This window comes from Pongo pygmaeus, chromosome 1 (genome assembly GCF_028885625.2).
Source record: "Pongo pygmaeus isolate AG05252 chromosome 1, NHGRI_mPonPyg2-v2.0_pri, whole genome shotgun sequence".
NCBI lineage: Eukaryota > Metazoa > Chordata > Mammalia > Primates > Hominidae > Pongo > Pongo pygmaeus.
In genome coordinates this window covers 24,173,698-24,195,163 of record NC_072373.2, presented here as the reverse complement: position 1 = coordinate 24,195,163, position 21,466 = coordinate 24,173,698, and the positions used below count along the sequence as shown (strand labels likewise).

At 46.1% G+C, this 21,466-nt stretch overlaps 1 protein-coding gene across 2 annotated transcripts in view; it reads left to right on the top strand.

Moving 5' to 3' along the window:
- Positions 1–21,466, top strand: part of DNAH14 (dynein axonemal heavy chain 14) — a 510,612-nt gene that overhangs the window by 480,651 nt on the left and 8,495 nt on the right. Inside the window, exons 82-86 of one of the 2 annotated variants that reach the window (XM_054474368.2) lie at positions 5,217–5,329; positions 6,605–6,744; positions 9,143–9,303; positions 18,615–18,761; positions 19,144–19,599. In XM_054474368.2, coding sequence (XP_054330343.1) covers positions 5,217–5,329; positions 6,605–6,744; positions 9,143–9,303; positions 18,615–18,761; positions 19,144–19,359 — 777 coding nt within the window. In that variant the 3' untranslated portion in view covers positions 19,360–19,599. Of the gene's footprint in view, positions 1–5,216; positions 5,330–6,604; positions 6,745–9,142; positions 9,304–18,614; positions 18,762–19,143; positions 19,600–21,466 lie in introns of those variants that run through there. The other variant, XM_063672417.1, reaches the window with a different exon arrangement.

Genomic DNA, 21,466 nt, shown 5'->3' with positions numbered 1-21,466 from the left:
TTAAATAAGTAAGTTGTATGGCATATGAGTTATATCTCAATGAAGTGATTTTTTAAACCTATGTAGAAAACATGAAGACAGATGAGAGGAAATAATAACAATTATAATTCCTTAAAATTGAATACAAGCTGTGATGAAAAATTGAGATGTGGAGACACATCCAGAATCATAGGACTTCAGAGCTTGAAAGGATCTTAGGAAACCCCCACTCCAATGACCTTATTTTACAGATATGGAAACTAAAAAGCAGAGAGGCCTTATTACATTCTTAGCAAGCCCTGTGGTGAAACAGCTAGGACTCTACAAGTGCAAAGTTAGGCTGAAAGAACATGGCTGAGTTGGTACACTCTAAGTACAGTTACATGTGGCTGAGACCGTTGCTCACTTGACAGAGTGACAAGAGGTGAGATGAGTCAGGTAGAAATGTCTGGCTTGGACAAATGGGTAGGAACCAGTGCATTCAGAGACAAGGTGAGCAGAAAGACGTGCTGTGTGAGAAACAGATGAAGACATCCTGTTTTGGACATGGAAAGTGTGAGGAGCTAGAGGGGCTCTAAAGTGGAGCTATTGAAAGGCAATGGGACCGATCTTAGTTATTTCTTGCCTTCTGCTAGCTTTTGAATGTGATTGCTCTTGCTTCTCTAGTTCTTTTAATTGTGATGTTAGAGTGTCAAATTTAGATCTTTCCTGCTTTCTCTTGTGGGCATTTAGTGGTATAAATTTCCCCTACACACTGCTTTAAATTTGTCCCAGAGATTCTGGTATGTTGTGTCTTTGTTTTCATTGGTTTCAAAGAATATCTTTATTTCTGCCTTCATTTCGTTATGTACCCAGTAGTCATTCAGGAGCAGGTTGTTCAGTTTCCATGTGGTTGAGCGGTTTTAGTGAGTTTCTTAATCCTGAGCTCTAGTTTGATTGCACTGTGGTCTGAGAAACAGTTTGTTACAATTTCTGTTCTTTTACTTTTGCTGAGGAGTGCTTTACTTCCAACTATGTGGTCAATTTTGGAATAAGTGCGATGTGGTGCTGAGAAGAATGTATATTCTGTTGATTTGTGGTGGGGAGTTCTGTAGATGTCTATTAGGTCCGCTTGGTGCAGAGCTGAGTTCAATTCCTGGATATCCGTGTTAACTTTCTGACTTGTTGATCTGTCTAATGTAGACAGTGGGGTGTTAAAGTCTCCCATTATTATTGTGTGGGAACTAAGATCAGAGCAGAACTGAAGGAGATAGAGACACAAAAAAAGTTCAAAAAATCAATGAATCCAGGAGCTGGTTTTTTGAAAAGATCAACAAAATTGATAGACTGCTAGCAAGACTAATAAAAAAGAAAAGAGAGAAGAATCAAATAGATGCAATAAAAAATGATAAAGGGATATGACCACCGATCCCACAGAAATACAAACTACCATCAGAGAATACCATAAACACCTCCATGCAAATACACTAAAAAATCTAGAAGAAATGGATAAATTCCTGGACAGATACACCCTCCCAAGACTAAACCAGGAAGAAGTTGAATCCCTGAATAGACCAATAACAGGTTCTGAAATTGAGGCAATAATTAATAGCCTACCAACCAAAAAAAGTCCAGGACCAGACAGATTCACAGCCGAATTCTACCAGAGGTACAAAGAGGAGCTGGTACCATTCCTTCTGAAACTATTCCAATCAATAGAAAAAGAGGGAATCCTCCCTAATTCATTTTATGAGGCCAGCATCATCCTGATACCAAAGCCTGGCAGAGACACAACAAAAAAAGAGAATTTTAGACCAATATCCCTGATGAACATAGATGCAAAAATCCTCAATAAAATACTGGCAAACCGAATCCAGCAGCACATCAAAAAGGTTATCCACTATGATCAAGTTGGCTTCATCCCTGGGATGCAAGGCTGGTTCAACATACACAAATCAATAAACATAATCCATCATGTAAACAGAACCAAAGACAAAAACCACATGATTATCTCAATAGATGCAGAAAAGTCCTTCGACAAAATTCAACAACCCTTTATGCTAAAAAATCTCAATAAACTAGGTATTGATGGGACGTATCTCAAAATAATAAGAGCTATTTATGACAAACCCACAACCAATAGCATACTGAATGGGCAGAAACTGGAAGCATTCCCTTACAAAACTGGCACAAGACAGGGATGCCCTCTCTAACCATTCCTATTCAACATAGTGTTGGAAGTTCTGGCCAGGGCAATCAGGCAGGGGAAAGAAATAAAGGGTATTCAATTAGGAAAAGAGGAAGTCAAATTGTCCCTGTTTGCAGATGACATGATTGTATATTTAGAAAACCCCATTGTCTCAGCCCAAAATCTCCTTAAGCTGATAAGCAACTTCAGCAAAGTCTCAGGATACCAAATCAATGTGCAAAAATCACAAGCATTCCTATACACCAATAACAGACAAACAGCCAAATCATGAGTGAACTCCCATTCACAATTGCTTCAAACAGAATAAAATACTTAGGAATCCATCTTACAAGGGATGTGAAGGACCTCTTCAAGGAGAACTACAAACCACTGCTTAACAACATAAAAGAGGACACAAAAAAATGCAAGAACATTCCATGCTCATGGATAGGAAGAATCAATATTGTGAAAATGGCCATACTGCCCAAGGTAATTTATAGATTCAATACCATCCCCATCAAGCTACCAATGACTTTCTTCACAGAATTAGAAAAAACTACTTTAAAGTTCAAATGGAACCAAAAAAGAGCCCACATTGCCAAGACAATCCTAAGCCAAAAGAACAAAGCTGGAGGCATCACGCTACCTGACTTCAAACTATACTACAAGGCTACAGTAACCAAAACAGCGTGGTACTGGTACCAAAACAGAGATATAGACCAATGGAACAGAACAGAGCCCTCAGAAAATAATGCCACATATCTACAACCATCTGATCTTTGAGAAACCTGACAAAAACAAGAAATGGGGAAAGGATTCCCTATTTAATAAATGGTGCTGGGAAAACTGGCTAGCTATATGTAGAAAGCTGAAACTGGATCCCTTCCTTACACCTTATATAAAAACTAATTCAAGATGGATTAAAGACTTAAATGTTAGACCTAAAACCATGAAAACCCTAGAAGAAAACCTAGGCAATACCATTCAGGACATAGGCATGGACAAGGACTTCATGACTAAAACACCAAAAGTGATGGCAACAAAAGCCAAAATTGACAAATGGGATCTAATTAAACGAAAGAGCTTCTGCACAGCAAAAGAAATTACCATCAGAGCGAACAGGCAACCTACAGAATGGGAGAAAATTTTTACAATCTACCCATCTGACAAAGGTCTAATATCCAGAATCTACAAAGAATGTAAACAAATTTACAAGAAAAAATCAAACAACCCTATTAAAAAGTGGGCAAAGGATATGAACAGACACTTCTCAAAAGAAGACATTTATGCAGCCAACAGACACATGAAAAAATGCTCATCATCACTGGCCATCAGAGAAATGCAAATCAAAACCACAATGAGATACCATCTCATGCCAGTTAGAATGGCGATCATTAAAAAGTCAGGAAACAACAGGTGCTGGAGAGGATGTGGAGAAATAGAAACACTTTTACACTGTTGGTGGGACTGTAAACTAGTTCAACCATTATGGAAGACAGTGTGGCAATTCCTCAGGTATCTAGAACTAGAAATTCCATTTGACCCAGCCATCCCATTACTGGGCATATATCCAAAGGATTATAAAGCATGCTGCTATAATATAAAGACACATGCACACGTATGTTTATTGCAGCACTATTCACAATAGCAAAGACTTGGAACCAACCCAAATGTCCATCAATGATAGACTGGATTAAGAAAATGTGGCACATATACACCATGGAATACTATGCAACCATAAAAAAGGATGAGTTCATGTCCTTTGTAGGGACATGGATGAAGCTGGAAACCATCATTCTGAGCAAACTATTGCAAGGACAGAAAATCAAACACTGCATGTTCTCACTCACAGGTGGGAACTGAACAATGAGAACACTTGGACACAGGGTGGGGAACATCACACACCGGGGCCTGTCGTGGGCGGTGGGGAGATGGGAGGGATAACATTAGGAGATATACATAATGTAAATGATGAGTTAACGGGTGCAGCTCACCAACATTGCACATGTATGCATATGTAACAAATATGCACGTTGTGCACATGTACCCTAGAATTTAAAGTATAATAATAAATAAATAAATAAATAAGAAAAGCAATGGGACATGAGCACGGGCTGCAAAGCAAGCGCTTGGTGTCATCAGCCTAGACAGAGCCATGGATTAAATCTGGGAGAAGGAATATAAAGTAGCAAGAGAAGAGGGCTGAAGGGATTCCAGGCAACACCAGCCTCGAGGGAGGGAAGAAGAGGTGCCAATGAATGAGACCTAAAAAGAAGTAGTTGGAGAATTCAAGAGAAAGCCAGGATGGAGAATTCAAGAGAAAACCAGGATGGATCACAGAAGCCTAGGGGAGAAAGCAGGAGGAAGCAATGAGCTCCATCAAAAGCTGAAGAGGATACAGGTGCAGGGGGTGAGGCTTGAATATGGAAAATAGAAGGTCGCTTGTGATTTCTAATGAAGACTCCAGAAGAGGGGACAGTAAACAAAAGGAGAAAGGGGCTAGAGGGCTGCAAGGGTCTCCTCCTCCCCACTTGCAACAAACAGGTAGGATTGAGTGTTGGGTGGTTTGTGTAGTTAAGATGGAAGGGAGCGTTAATAAACAGGGCTGGAGAATGGAAAGCTGAATCCACAAGGGGCAGGGGCAGGGGCAGCTGGGCTCAGAACTGGAAGGCAAAGGTAGGTAAGGGAGTAGACAGTGGGTGGGATTTATAGAACTTTGTATAGGGGAAGGTCAGGAAGCTGAAATTGCTCACACCTAATAGCATGTGAAGGTAATCTCCCCAGAGAGGAGGAAAGGAAGTGAGGAAATGATTTGAGAAGAGTGATAAAAGCCTCCAGCCAGGATGGAAGCGTCCAAGCATTTTATCCAAAGCACTGTTAAGATAATGTTGTTTTGCCCTGGTAATAAGGTTTAGACTTTTCATTATATGCTTTCAGTTGGAAAATGACATCCTCCTGCCAAGTTATTTCTCCCTGGCAATTGAGTCTATTACCAAGGTTTGCAGAAATGTTCCTAATGACCCCAAAGACAAGGAAAAAAAATGATGTGACTGTCTTTAAATCCCAACAGAAACATGCCTACAGATCTTGTAAGCCACTGAGTTCCTGGATTGATGATCTCATCCAGCGACTGAATTTCTTCAATACTTGGGCCAAAGTGGCTTATACTGCAATACAGCGTCGGTATGGATAAAAGCTGCTTTGCATTTCTTCCTCATTTTTGCTTAAAGCCCAAAGGTTTATGACATCATTTCCTATGCTTGGTCTCCTTGGGTTCTCACAGTAATGTGTGAGTTAAGCAAGGTAGGGATTCTTATCTTCTGTTTGAGCTGAGAAAGTGAGGACCTAAGATGTTGAGTCCTGAGTAAGCTCCCTCCACTCCAAGAGACAGTTACAACTACAACATAGTACATTTCTCTTTCCTAAGAAATGCAAAGGGTGAAGTGTGAAAGGAAATAATTTGTTACATGTAATTTTTTTTTTGAGACAAGAGTCTCACTCTATCACCCAGGCTGGAGTGCAGTGGCACGATCTCGGCTCACTGCAACCTCTGCCTCCTGGGTTCAAGCAATTCTCCTGCCTCAGCCTCCCTAGTAGCTGGGATTACAGGCACCTGCCACCATGCCCAGCTCATTTTTTGTATTTTTAGTAGAGAAGGGGTTTCACCATATTGGCCAGGCTGGTTTTGAACTCCTGACCTCAAGTGATCCATCTGCCTTGGCCTCCCAAAGTGCAGGGATTACAGGCATGAGCCACCGCGCCCAGCCACATGTAATTTTTAAATGTGTTTTTAGTTATAATAAAAATAGCTGGAGAAGCGTTAGAGTAGCGACATCTAGCAAGTGCCTCACAGGATGTGGAGCATTTCTCTAGGAGCTTTACTCACAGCAGCCCACTCAGTTCTCACAGCAGCCCTGTGATGTGAAGTAGGTGCTATCATTAGCATCATCCCCATTTTAGAGATGAGGAAACTGAGTCCAAGGACATGAAGTGCCCAAGGCTTCACAACTAGAACATGGAAGTATTGAGATTCAAACCCAGAACTGGTTCCAAAGTCTGTGCCAGGCTACCTCCTATACCGTTTAACTATAAGTGTAGCAACAGCACTGCAGACATCTGACCCACATTTCTTTATATCCTTTGGGAGAAGTCTGTGCCTCAAAAACAATGGACAAGATTCTGCGAGGCGCAGGCAGGATTCCCACTATAATAATGACATCTCTTGTTACCCAAATCTGTTACCTTCCAGCCTTTGTGGTCCCCCTTTTCCCTCATGAGCTTAAACTCATAGCTGGCTTCCATTCAAGGGCCTGATAAAAGTCCTGCATTGGGGGAATTGAAATGAAAAGTAAAAGAAGTGCCCTGGGAGGGGAGGGACTGGAGGAAATGGCCCACATCACCCAAAGGTGTGCAATTATTATGCCCTTAACCCCCAACCTGTGGTCTGCCTTCCACTAGGTATATGAGATTTGTCACAGTTTGGAAGCAGTCTATTCCATCATCTAGCCAAAAATGCAAACACCCTGAGGATTCAGAGAACAATTTCTTTGAAGGGTTTCCTTCAAGATACTGGCTCCCAGCTTTCTTCTTTCCACAAGGTGAGCATTAGAACCAAGGTCAGCTCCAGCCCTGGCCCAGGCAAATTTGCACTCAGTCCCTCCGTCACTCACCCTTTCCTCCTCCCCTTTAGGATGACAACACCTGCACCTCCACAGGTGCCTGGGTCTCTAGTGTGCACTAGAGCAGTCTCTCCTCCCTCCCCACCCACTTCCGTCCGTCACCCCAACCTCCTCACATGCCAAATCCACCCACCCCTATCAGATTTCACCTGCGCCTTGGCAGGTCACTGTTATCATCTCTCTGCCATTGCTTCTATGATGTCAAAGGTCAACACTGCACCCAGCCCCTCCAAAGGCCGTGACAAAGGAGTGGAGATGGGCAACTTCGCAAGGTTGACTCTGAGCTTCAGCCATTCATTCATTTATTTCTGTAACAAGACTTGATGACTGAATGCTGGGGCCTAGGCCCTACCTGCTCAGCACAAATGTCCAGCAGGGAAGGCAGACATGAACTGGAGTGCATTCCAACGATGTGTAGTCGTGGGGTGGAAAGAGTGTTGTAAAGGGGCAACACTGGGCTGTGAGCTCCATGAAGGCAAGAACCAGGTCTGTTTTAACTTCTGTGGTGTCCCTACCACCTGATACAGGCCCCAGCACACACACACAAAAAGCTCTCAATAAATATTTGAAGAATGAATGAGTGGTATTCCGAATAGAATATATGAATGGATCAGTACTTGTGGAGCATAAAACAGGGGGACCTTCACTAAGAACCAGGCAGGCCCACTAAGGAAATAACGTCTAGAATGAGTCTTGAAGCTTGCTACCAATTAGGTATTATCCAGGTGCAGACAGAGGAAGAAGAGAATAATTCGTGGAGCTTACATGGTACTTACTGGGTGCCATGCACTGTTCTGAGGATTTTGTATAAATTAAGTCATTTAATTCTCATGACAATCTTACGAGGTTGTTACTGTAACTATCCCTGTTTTCAGAGAGAAAACCTTAGCACAGAGAAGTTAAGAAATTTGCCCCAAGTCATATCACTAGCAAAAAGTTGAGAGTCTCATCCAAGGTCACTCCACTACTAAGTGGAATGATTCTTGGCAGGAGGAAAAAACTAATAGGTGACTGAGTCAAGATTTGAAATCAGCCTGACTTAAAAAGTTAAGTGTTTCAATGACTGGACTAAGCAGGGACAGCATTCTTACTAGAGAAAACACCATTCACACTAGGAGAAACCAAATGTTCATTATGGCCAAAACAAAAGACCCCAAAAGGGAGAATGATGCAGCTGCAAAGTTGGGCACGGCTGGCCCCCGGGGCTGTGTAAGACACACTGAGGGAGGTGACTCCATCCTGTGGCAGCAGAAACCACTGAAGTGTTCCAGGCCAGAGAGGTCATGATCCAGCAGCTATAGGAAGGAAGAAGGGCAGGGGTACATTGGAGAAGAACAAGACTGGGTCCTGGTCATTTAAGGAGTCTGCAAATTAGCCAGGTGTGGTGGTGCACACCTGTAGTCCCAGCTACTCAGGAGGCTGAGGCAGGAGGATTGCTTGAACCCAGGAGGTCGAGGCTGCAGTAAGCCATGATCGTGCCACTGTACTCCAGCCTGGGCAACAGAGCAAGACCCTGTCTTATCAATAAATAAACAAAATAAGGAGTCTGCTTTATTCTCCAGGCAAGAGCTTGTGGTGATCACAGTAGGGCAGTGGTAGTGGGCAGAAGCAGGGAGTAGGGGGCATTTAGGAAGCAGAACCAACTGGACTCCGTGTTTGGAAAGACAGGGGTTGGGGGAGAAGGAGGTTAAGCATGACTCCTGGGTCTCTGGCTTGGAAACTGGGTGGCTGCTGGCGTCATTCACTGAAATACGGAGCACAGGGAGAGGAGCAGGCTGATGGGGATCATAGTGACAGGCATGATGAGTTCGAGATGTTCTCATTCTTTTCCTACTGCACGTAGCCTTTCCCCGTGCACCCAAGAGGAAACATGGCCACAAGCACCTCAGCAACCCTAGAAGCAACAGAGCCTTCCTTTTCCCAGTGTCCATGTCATTTCTTGAGGAAGACTCTGACACACTTGGTCTTGTACTTGCCCCTGGGTCCCATCTTTGTTGCCGAGAGCCAAGATTAGCTCAGAAATGGAGAGGGTCTCAGAATTTACAGCCCCTCTATCCCCACAATGAATACAGGAGGGGTGCTGGCCTTGAAAAACAACCCACGTTCACCAGGAGGCTCCTGCAGCTGGCCAGACCAAAGTCACCAAGGCCTGAGAGGGTGGGCGAACTGGTCCTCTGCTCCCACCCAGCCCATCTCTTTTGTTCTCTCTTTTCCCTCCATTCTTCTCTTTCTTCTCCATGAGACATCATTGTTGCTAAACCCAGCAGGAGGCCCTGAGACTCACAAGGAACTTGATGGTGTGTGTTCTTCTCCAAAGCCTTTCTTGCTGCTGTGCTTCAAGACTATGGGAGGTCCCGAGGAATCTCTGTGGATGCCCTCACCTTCACCCACCATGTGATTTCCGACACCACTGACAAGGATGAGAAGTTCTCCATATTTATGCCAAAGAAACTCAACATAGTCAGGAGAGCGTTTAAGGTACTGGAATACTTCAAGGATTAGAAAGGGTGATCATTCATTCATTCATTCATTCAATCAATTATGCCCTCTACAAACCTTTACTCAGCATTCACCACATGCCAGGCACTAGACAAGCAGATCAACAAGCGCTGCTTCAAGTCCAAATGCCCTCAGACTTCATGTCTCCCACTCTCTTTCTGGGGGGAAAAAAAAGATTATAAATCATGAATAAAAGATTTAAGTCAATATAATCAACAGACTTTATAAGTATCCCCTATTATAAATGAAGACAGAATGCTGCTGAGGTCAGCATCAAAAGGTGATATTTTAAATCAGTGGGCAGACCTGTCCCAGCTGCTCTTGGCTGAAATTCCTGCCCCCAGCAACCAGCTTATTCCAGAGCTCAGCCAGGTGCTAAGTGGAAACCTACACCTACCCGGCCCTCAGCAGTGCAGTGAGGGGGCCCCATGAAGGCGGCTTGGGCTGGAGCAGAGCACAGAGCACCAGCCAGCCAGATGCACCGCGCACCCCAGCCCTGCCACTCCCATGCCACTGTCCCCACTGATTTGAAGGGCCACAGTTGTCATTTTCTAAATTCCAGTTTGTTCTGGGAATCTATTTTTCTGCTCCAGGACTAATGCTGGCAAGGAAGGGGAGACAGGGTTGGGAGACATTGGTTTAAAGATTTTAAAAAAAAAAAAAAGAATGTGAAAGGATGCTCAATATCTTTAGTCAGAGAAATGCAAATCAAAATGATAATGAAATACCATTTTATACCCAGTAGGTTGGCTATAACCAAAAGAATTGAAAAAATGGTAATAAATAAATAAATACAATCATGTACCACTTAACGATGGGGATACATTCTGAGAAATGCATCGTTAAGAGTGTACTTCCACAAACCTACATGGCATAGCCTACTGCTCACCTAGGCTAGATGGGATAGCCTATTGCTGCCAGGCTACAGACCTGTACAGCATGTTACTGTATTGAACACTGCAGGCAGTGTAACACAAAGGTAATTTGTGTACCCAAACACATCTATACATAGAAATGCATAGATGCATTCCTTTACATCATCACTAGGCGATAGGAATTTTTCAGCTCCATCATAATCTTACAGGACCAGCTTGGTATATGTGGTCTGTCATTGGCACAAATGTTGTTATGGAGCTCATGATTAAATACACTGAGGGTCATACATGGCCATATGTTTAGCTTTGGTGAGGATACTGCCAAATGGTTTTTCAATGTGGTTGTACCAATCCACAGGCCCACCAGTAATGTAGAAGATTGCTTCACATCCCTGCCAACACTCGGTATTTTTAGTGTTTTAATTTTAGTCATTCTAGTGGACATGCAGTGATATATCTTTTTTTTTTTTTTTTTTTTTTGAGACAGAGTCTCACTCTGTTGCCCAGGCTGGAGTGCAGTGGCGCGATCTCGGCTCACTGCAAGCTCTGCCTCCCAGGTTCACGCCATTCTCCTGCCTCAGCCTCCCAAGTAGCTGGGACTACAGGCGCCCACCACCACGCCCGGCTAATTTTTTTTGTATTTTTAGTAGAGACGAGGTTTCACCATGTTAGCCAGGATGGTCTCGATCTCCTGACCTCGTGATCCACCCACCTCGGCCTCCCAAAGTGCTGGGATTACAGGCGTGAGCCACCACGCCCGGCGCAGTGATGTATCTTTATGATTTTAATTTGCATTTCCTTGATGATTAATGAAGTTGGGCACTTTTTAAAATGATTATTGATATTTGGATTTCCTCTTTTGTGAAGTTTCTGTTCAAGACTGTGGACTGTTTTTGTCTTATTGATTTATAGAAGTTCTTGTGTATTCTGAATATAAGCTGTCAGGTACATGTATTGAAAGCATCTTCTCCCAGTGTGTGACTTTCCAAATCACTTTCTTAATGGTGTCTTTTGATGAACAAAAATTTTTTTGTTGTAACAAAGTCCAGTGTATCCATCTTTTATTTAGGGTTAATGCTTTTTTATGTTCTGTTTAAGAAATCTTTGCCTACCCTAAACTAAGTTCATGAAAATATTCTCCTGTTATCTTCTAGAAACTATATTGCTTTACCTTTCATTTTCTATGATCTATATATAATTGAAGGCCAGGCACGGTGGCTCACACCTGTAATCCCAGCACTTTGGGAGGTCGAGGTGGGCGGATCACCTGAGATCAGGAGTTCGAGACCAGCCTGGCCAACATGGCAAAACCCCTTCTCTACTAAAAATACAAAAAATTAGCCAGGTTGGGTGGTGCGCATGTGTAATCCCAGCTACTTGGGAGGCTGAGGCAGGAGTATTGCTTGAACTTGGGAGGTGGAGGTTGCAGTGAGCAGAGATTGTGCCACTGCACTCCAGCCTGGGTGACAGAGAGAGACTCCGTCTAAAAAAAAAAAAAAAAAAAAGGAGAATTGAGTTGTGTATGGTGTGAGGTGAGATCAAAGTTCTTTTGGTTCCATATGGGTACCCAACTGACTCAGCACCATTTCTTTTTCATTGAAATGGCCCTTTCCCTACTTCAACTTTGTCATAGATCAAATAATTCTACATGCCTGGGCCTGTTTCTATTGAAATAATCAGATAGTTTTTATCCTTTATCTCATTAACATGGTGGATTACATAGAACTATCTGGAGTGTAGTTTGTTATAAGGTATGATTCCTATATTAGGAATTTTTTAATGAAGAATGGAAGCTAAATGTGATGAGAGAGCTTTTCAGGGTTTATGGAGATTATCACATAATTTATCACTTTTATCAATATGATTTATTAAAAGATCCTAAGTTTGAATCATCTTAATTGTAATATTTTATTCAAGATTTTTGTATCAATATTTTATTTGATATTATTCTGTAGGATTAGGCCGGGCGCGGTGGCTCACGCCTGTAATCCCAGCACTTTGGGAGGCTGAGGCGGGCGGATCATGAGGTCATGAGATCGAGACCATCCTGGCTAACACAGTGAAACCCGGTCTCTACTAAAAATACAAAAGTTAGCCGGGCGTAGTGGCAGGCACCTGTAGTCCCAGCTACTCGAGAGGCTGAGGCAGGAGAATGGCGTGAACCCAGGAGGCGGAGCTTGCAGTGAGCAGAGATTGCGCCACTGCACTCCAGCCTGGTCGACAGAGCGCAGGCTCTGTCTCAAAAAAAAAAAAAATTATTCTGTAGGATTGGAGTGGGGGGGCTTGGAGAGAGAGGGTGATGTTTTTAATTTTTATTGTGCATATTATTGACGGTGGTTTCCTTATTCTAATCCTGTCTGCCTTCTGTCTTTAGGGTTCTCACAGTTTCTGGTCCACTGGGGATACTTCTTGTTTTCCAGTGCTTTCATAGTTGCATTCTGGGATTTGGAGTGGGAGGAGGTGGTGGACACTCATGCTGTTTGGCCTCTGGGTCCTGGTCTTCCTCTCCTCAGCACTCATCAGACTGCACTAAGATGATTCCGAGACTACCCAGAATTAGTGAACGTTAGGAACATGTCAGAAGAAGGATGGAACGGGGAGAGTTTGTCCTACAAGGCAAAAGACTCTGAGGAGAAAAAGAAATATTGAAAATGGTGATACACGAAGAACTAGACTCTAATTCTGCTGGAACTCCAACCAGCGGTCCTCCAAGGGGAAGACACACGCAGTTGATCTAAATCGATGATGATGATGGTGCATCCTTTTATAGACCAGGAGTGCCTGTCACTGCAGCTTTAGGAGATGGCGGCGCGTCCTTCTATAGACCGGGAGTGCCTGTCACTGCAGCTTTAGGAGACGGCGGCGCGTCCTTCTATGGACCGGGAGTGCCTGTCACTGCAGCTTTAGGAGACGGCGGCGCGTCCTTCTATGGACCGGGAGTGCCTGTCACTGCAGCTTTAGGAGATGGCGGCGCGTCCTTCTATAGACCGGGGGTCCCTCTCACTGCGGCTTTAGGAGATGGCGGCGCGTCCTTCTATGGACCGGGAGTGCCTGTCACTGCGGCTTTAGGAGACGGCGGCGCGTCCTTCTATGGACCGGGAGTGCCTGTCACTGCGGCTTTAGGAGATGGCGGCGCGTCCTTCTATGGACCGGGAGTCCCTGTCACTGCGGCTTTAGGAGACGGCGGCGCGTCCTTCTATGGACCGGGAGTGCCTGTCACTGCGGCTTTAGGAGACGGCGGCGCGTCCTTCTATAGACCGGGAGTCCCTGTCACTGCGGCTTTAGGAGACGGCGGCGCGTCCTTCTATGGACCGGGAGTCCCTGTCACTGCGGCTTTAGGAGACGGCGGCGCGTCCTTCTATGGACCGGGAGTCCCTGTCACTGCGGCTTTAGGAGACGGCGGCGCGTCCTTCTATGGACCGGGAGTCCCTGTCACTGCGGCTTTAGGAGACGGCGGCGCGTCCTTCTATGGACCGGGAGTGCCTGTCACTGCGGCTTTAGGAGATGGCGGCGCGTCCTTCTTTTATGGACCGGGAGTCCCTGTCACTGCGGCTTTAGGAGATGGCGGCGCGTCCTTCTATGGACCGGGAGTGCCTGTCACTGCGGCTTTAGGAGATGGCGGCGCGTCCTTCTATGGACCGGGAGTGCCTGTCACTGCGGCTTTAGGAGATGGCGGCGCGTCCTTCTTTTATGGACCGGGAGTGCCTGTCACTGCGGCTTTAGGAGATGGCGGCGCGTCCTTCTATAGACCGGGGGTCCCTCTCACTGCGGCTTTAGGAGACGGCGGCGCGTCCTTCTATGGACCGGGAGTGCCTGTCACTGCGGCTTTAGGAGATGGCGGCGCGTCCTTCTATAGACCGGGGGTCCCTCTCACTGCGGCTTTAGGAGACGGCGGCGCGTCCTTCTATGGACCGGGAGTCCCTGTCACTGCGGCTTTAGGAGATGGCGGCGCGTCCTTCTATGGACCGGGAGTGCCTGTCACTGCGGCTTTAGGAGATGGCGGCGCGTCCTTCTATAGACCGGGAGTCCCTGTCACTGCGGCTTTAGGAGACGGCGGCGCGTCCTTCTATGGACCGGGAGTGCCTGTCACTGCGGCTTTAGGAGATGGCGGCGCGTCCTTCTATGGACCGGGAGTGCCTGTCACTGCGGCTTTAGGAGATGGCCGCGCGTCCTTCTATAGACCGGGGGTCCCTCTCACTGCGGCTTTAGGAGATGGCGGCGCGTCCTTCTATGGACCGGGAGTGCCTGTCACTGCGGCTTTAGGAGATGGCGGCGCGTCCTTCTATAGACCGGGGGTCCCTCTCACTGCGGCTTTAGGAGATGGCGGCGCGTCCTTCTATAGACCGGGAGTCCCTGTCACTGCGGCTTTAGGAGACGGCGGCGCGTCCTTCTATGGACCGGGAGTGCCTGTCACTGCGGCTTTAGGAGATGGCGGCGCGTCCTTCTTTTATGGACCGGGAGTGCCTGTCACTGCGGCTTTAGGAGATGGCGGCGCGTCCTTCTATAGACCGGGGGTCCCTCTCACTGCGGCTTTAGGAGATGGCGGCGCGTCCTTCTATAGACCGGGAGTCCCTGTCACTGCGGCTTTAGGAGATGGCGGCGCGTCCTTCTATGGACCGGGAGTCCCTCTCACTGCGGCTTTAGGAGACGGCGGCGCGTCCTTCTATGGACCGGGAGTGCCTGTCACTGCGGCTTTAGGAGATGGCGGCGCGTCCTTCTATGGACCGGGAGTGCCTGTCACTGCGGCTTTAGGAGATGGCGGCGCGTCGCGTCCTTCTATGGACCGGGAGTGCCTGTCACTGCGGCTTTAGGAGATGGCGGCGCGTCCTTCTATGGACCGGGAGTGCCTGTCACTGCGGCTTTAGGAGATGGCGGCGCGTCCTTCTTTTATGGACCGGGAGTCCCTGTCACTGCGGCTTTAGGAGATGGCGGCGCGTCCTTCTATGGACCGGGAGTGCCTGTCACTGCGGCTTTAGGAGATGGCGGCGCGTCCTTCTATGGACCGGGAGTGCCTGTCACTGCGGCTTTAGGAGATGGCGGCGCGTCCTTCTATGGACCGGGAGTGCCTGTCACTGCGGCTTTAGGAGATGGCGGCGCGTCCTTCTATGGACCGGGAGTGCCTGTCACTGCGGCTTTAGGAGATGGCCGCGCGTCCTTCTATAGACCGGGGGTCCCTCTCACTGCGGCTTTAGGAGATGGCGGCGCGTCCTTCTATGGACCGGGAGTGCCTGTCACTGCGGCTTTAGGAGATGGCGGCGCGTCCTTCTATAGACCGGGGGTCCCTCTCACTGCGGCTTTAGGAGATGGCGGCGCGTCCTTCTATGGACCGGGAGTGCCTGTCACTGCGGCTTTAGGAGATGGCGGCGCGTCCTTCTATGGACCGGGAGTGCCTGTCACTGCGGCTTTAGGAGATGGCGGCGCGTCCTTCTATGGACCGGGAGTGCCTGTCACTGCGGCTTTAGGAGATGGCCGCGCGTCCTTCTATAGACCGGGGGTCCCTCTCACTGCGGCTTTAGGAGATGGCGGCGCGTCCTTCTATGGACCGGGAGTGCCTGTCACTGCGGCTTTAGGAGATGGCGGCGCGTCCTTCTATAGACCGGGGGTCCCTCTCACTGCGGCTTTAGGAGATGGCGGCGCGTCCTTCTATGGACCGGGAGTGCCTGTCACTGCGGCTTTAGGAGATGGCGGCGCGTCCTTCTATGGACCGGGAGTGCCTGTCACTGCGGCTTTAGGAGATGGCGGCGCGTCCTTCTATGGACCGGGAGTGCCTGTCACTGCGGCTTTAGGAGATGGCGGCGCGTCCTTCTATGGACCGGGAGTGCCTGTCACTGCGGCTTTAGGAGATGGCCGCGCGTCCTTCTATGGACCGGGAGTGCCTGTCACTGCGGCTTTAGGAGATGGCGGCGCGTCCTTCTATAGACCGGGGGTCCCTCTCACTGCGGCTTTAGGAGATGGCGGCGCGTCCTTCTATGGACCGGGAGTGCCTGTCACTGCGGCTTTAGGAGATGGCGGCGCGTCCTTCTATAGACCGGGAGTGCCTGTCACTGCGGCTTTAGGAGAAATCAGGTGGCCGCTTGGCAAGAGTACTGACGTGGAAGAAAGCTCAGGTTCAGATGTGTTTTCGACTGGAGGTTTATTCAACTGTTTATTAAAAATATGGGTCCAGAACCGCTCTGGCTGTTGGAAGTATCGAGATGAACAAAATAAGGCCTCTGCCCTCTGGAGGATCCCAATCTACCTGATAATGATGGCACTGATGCTTGCTAGCCAACACTGACCGAGTACTATGTGCTAAGCTCTTCACCTGCATTATTTAATCCTCACAAATTAGCCTCATTCTGTAGGTCAGGAAACTAAGGTTCATAGAGGCAGATCATAAGCTTTGAGCCCAAGACTAGCTGACTCTACACCCATAGCCTAACCTCTTCCTACATAACCCATTAGACATGAAAAGACTACCGAGAGGCAGATGTGCACCAGGGCCTTTTCTTATGACTCACAGAGGGAGCGCAGGGGTATGGACTGCCCGCCTAAGTTTGCTTTTTGCCTCTATCCATCTAATCAGATGTTCTCACTTATTTCTGCTTTATACAAACAACCAGCTTCCACTGAGTTGAAGATTACTTCCATTTATTCTGAGTGGCTCTTTGAAGAGTTAAATCACTCCAAAAGGGGCTGTTTACAAATTACCTACAGTTTAGATTTTTCAGAGGAAAAACCCATGTAAGCTATGACCAAGTTACACAAGTATAAATGGAAGTGACATTGTCAAATGCATTAAACTTATTCCAAGATTGTTAGGAAAGGACAACACTAGAACAAATGCAGTACAGGAAAATTTGCATTTATATAAGTTAAGGGGAAGAGAAGTAAAAATCATTATACAAAGCAATTCCCAGTAAAATTACTATTTTTTTTTTGAGACGGAGTCTTGCTCTGTCGCCCAGGCTGGAGTGCAGTGGCATGATCTCAGCTCACTGCAACCTCCACCTCCCGGGTTCACGCCATTCTCCTGCCTCAGCCTCCCAAGCCCGGCTAATTTTTTGTATTTTTAGTAGAGACGGGGTATCACCATGTTAACCAGGATGGTCTCGATCTCCTGACCTCGTGATCTGCCCGCCTCAGCCTCCCAAAGTGCTGGGATTACAGGTGTGAGCCACCGCGCCCGGCCAAAATTCTTTTATAGAATAAGCCAAAACAGGAAGTGCTTAATATGAGTTCAGCTTGCACCTCCAGGTAGTCACATTCCAGAGTGGACAACACAGAAGGCGTCACCAGGCACAGCACAGGCTGTTCCACACGGCTGCCCCTGTGTCAACAAGCTGGCCCAGGCTGCATCAAAGAAGAGCTCGGGACAGCGGTGCCCACCCCTTCTCTTCAGAGACCTGCCCCATCAGAGGAGATGGCAGAGCCCTCCCGGGTGGCCTGGTAGTTGGCCACCAGCTCCTCCGGGCTGGACATCCCTCTAGCACACCTGCAGGAGAGCATGTGGCTTCACAGGCCTACCTCAGGCACACCTGGAGTCACCTAGAATTGGAGCTGCAGGCAACTAAATTTTCTACTTCACAGACCTCATCAGAAACTCATTTTACTTAACCCTTTATCATTAAAATGCAATCCTCTATTTAACCTACATCATTCAAAAATATATGGAACCCGGCTGGGCATGGTGGCTCACACCTGTAATCCCAGCACTTTGGGAGGCCAAGGGAGACGGATCACTTGAGGTCAGGAGTTCGAGACCAGCCTGGACAACATGGTGAAACCCCATCTCTACTAAAAATACAAAAATTTAGGCGGGTGTGGTGGTGTGCTCCTGTAATCCCAGCTACTCGGGAAGCTGAGGTGGGAGAACCGCTGGAACCCAGGAGGTGGAGGTTGCAGTGAGCTAAGATCACGCCACTGTACTCCAGCCTGGGCAACAGAGCAAGACTCCATGTCAAAAAAAAAAAAAAAAAAAAAAAACCCTCCTCTGCCTTTTTTACATTTCTAGAGCCTAAAACAGTAGTTATGGCCACTATGGTAAAGGTAGGTGACAAAGTTTGAGCACAGTGTACTCTGTCACCTTTTGTAACTGTTCTTGTTCTGTCCTAAAAAGCTCAGCTACACGATTACAGTTGTAGAAATTTGCATATTTATTGTGTTTGAAGGTCTTTGTCTTCATGCTGAGGAAGGGTGTCATGGAAAAAATACATATATTTCAGTTCAGGATGATTATATAGATACACCTAAGCCTATGACGTTTTTAAAGTGCTCAGAATAGAAAAAAAAAATAAGTATTCACCTTAGAACTTGGGCCAACATGCCTTAGGCAGGATGAGCCCCTCTGGATCAGTCGGCTCAATTCCGGACAGAGCCTCCAGTTGGTCGCTGCTTCTCCTGGGGACCCCTGACACCACCTCTCTTCCATCTTAGGGCTCAGCTTCCTCTCACACTGGAGTTTACATTTTTGGTTTATTCATCGAGGGAGCAAGATGGAATCGCGAACAAAAAATACTGGAAGACTCGCTGCCTCTCGAGATGTGCTGTGATTTTCCCGACATATACTTTTTGCCAACAAAGGTAACCACCCTGCTATTATCCTGAAGTCCTAAACCTCTAAGCGTTCCTTCAGTAATATACAAACCACTCTTCTTCCCATTCCCTACAATTTCACAAGGGAGATGTGATAATATACTCAGACAACAAAGATTTTAAATCTCCCAAAATATTACTAAAATCTAAAGTACATGCTATACTTACATCCCATGTTCTCAATATGTACTATAAAGCCATAATACTCTTTAAATTCTCCAGGTATAATTTCCACATGCTGTTACATTAACCATTTAACCTTAAATGTATCTAACTCATAACAAATCCCTCAAGCCTAGCATATAGAAAATGTGAGCTACTGATTCACTTGAACTATGCAATTTGACTACTGGATTTTTTTTTTTTAAAGATTTCTACCGAAACACCAAATGCTTCCAACCAGACAGATTCAGAACTCTATACTTTTGAATGCCCAGTTTACCAGACACCTGAGAGGTCAAGAATTTTGGCAACTACCGGTTTACCAACAAACTTTTTAACATCAGTGTATTTATCAACGAGGAAGCCTCCTAGTCACTGGATCACAATGCGGGTTGCATTGCTTTGTGAGAAGAATGAAAAATAAATGTCCATACCAAACCATTTTAATTTTTGACTCTAATCAGACTTACATGTTTCAAGACATTCACGTGTAGTCAACACCCTTTATAAAATATTTGTGTGTTCAGCCAGACTGGGCAGGTGCAGTCTATTTCATTTGTACATGAAAGCTTCAACACAGAGGGGAATCTTGCAGCTGCATTTTATTCTAAGTACATGAGACCTGACCGTGCCATGTCCCTGTGGTTGGGCTCTAGTACAGGTCAGCACAACCCGGAATACAGCAAATTTGACTCTCCTAACAGTAAAAACCACAGCACCTGGCAGGATATCAGGGCATGCCTTTATGAACGTTTTGGTAAAAGTGATTTATAAAAGTATATACAATAAACTAAATATACACATGTAGACTAGATCTTTGGAATACTTCCCCTGGCTTCTCTAAGTAAACACAGAATACTACACTGCTGACCTAGCTGCAGACTTCTGAAACAAAAGGGCCTTTAAAGAAATGCAGTCAGTCTGGGCCAGGCGTGGTGGCTCACACCTGTAATCCCAGCACTTTGGGAGGCCAAGGCAGGCGGATCACCTGAGGTCAGGACTTCGAAACCAGCCTAGACAACACGACGAAACCCATCTCTACTAAAAATACACAAATTGGCTGGGTGTGGTGGCGTAGGTCTGTAATCCCAGCTCAGGAGGCTGAGGCATGAGAATCACTTGAGCCTGGGAGGAAGGCAGAGGTTGCTGTCAGCTGAGACTGCGCCACTGCACTCTAGCCTAGGTGACAGAGCAAGACTCTGTCTCAAAAAAAAAAAAAAAAAAAAAAAAAAGGAAAAAAAATTGCGGTCTGGCTGGGTACAGTGGCTCATGTCTATAATCCCAGCACTTGGGGAGGCCAAGGCAAGAGGATCACTTGAGGCCAGGAATTCAAGACCAGCCTTGACAACATAATGAGACCCTGTCTTTACAAAAAAATTGTTTAAAAAATTTTAGCCAGGCATGATGAGGCATCTTTAGTCCCAGCTACTCAGAGTCTGAGGTAGGAGGATGGCTTGAGCCCAGGAGGTTGAGGCTGCATTGAGCTATGATCATGCCACCACACCCCAGCCTGGGCAACAAAGCAAGACCCCATCTCTTTAAAAAAAAAAAAAAAAAAAAAAAAAAGTGCAATATGGTTCTGACTTCACTAGACCTCTCTGACCACTAAAAGCCAAATCCTGAGAATTTGGTAAATTCAATGTTCCTATAGGAAGAATGTTATTCTACTAATAATGGCTATCATAACTGAGCACTATGTTGAACACTAATAACTCCTATATCATCCTCAGGCCCCTCTATGCTATGTGGACGTATCAGCCAGATTTTATACATGAGGAAACCAGTGCTCAGAGAGATTAATTGCCCACACACACATTGCTAAGAGGGAACACAGCTAGCATTTGAAGCCACATCTCACTGTCACTTTATCGTGGCAATGGTCCATGGGCAGAAAGCATAACCCACGTGTACACAAATGAAGATCCCAATAGTCCCTTCTCTCCATAGTAAGGGGAGGTAGAAAGGTGAGACTTGTACCCAGCACTAGACTCTTTTAACAGCCATGAACAAAACATGTATTTAATTGTGTCTAGGAAACTGTACCATCTATATTTAAGTAAATTGCACCCAGAAACACTCCACCTTGTATCTTTTGTTAAAATCCCATATTTCATCATTTGCTCCAAACAGTGCAAAACTAAACACCAAAATATAAATCATATACTTGGTATTGGTGCATATTCTGACACACCTACATTTTGCAACGTAATGTCACAATGTAACGTCACAGCAGGAAGAAATGAGAGATGAAGCTGTCTGATCTCATCTCATCTCACAATTCAGGCTTAGAGTTAACTGGAAATCCAAACGAGCACTAAAGCACAATCAGCAGGCACAGTACATGTGTGTGTCTCTCACACATGTACTGTCTTTCAAATGCACAGATGCTTCTGTGATTCACACAAATGCATTTGAAAGTATGACTGGATCTACAATAGTTTTAGCATTTCTGTATTTTCTCGAACAGCAAATACTAAACATATGACCATTTTCTGGGAGTTAGGATTCCCAACTAACCCCTTTGAGTTCCA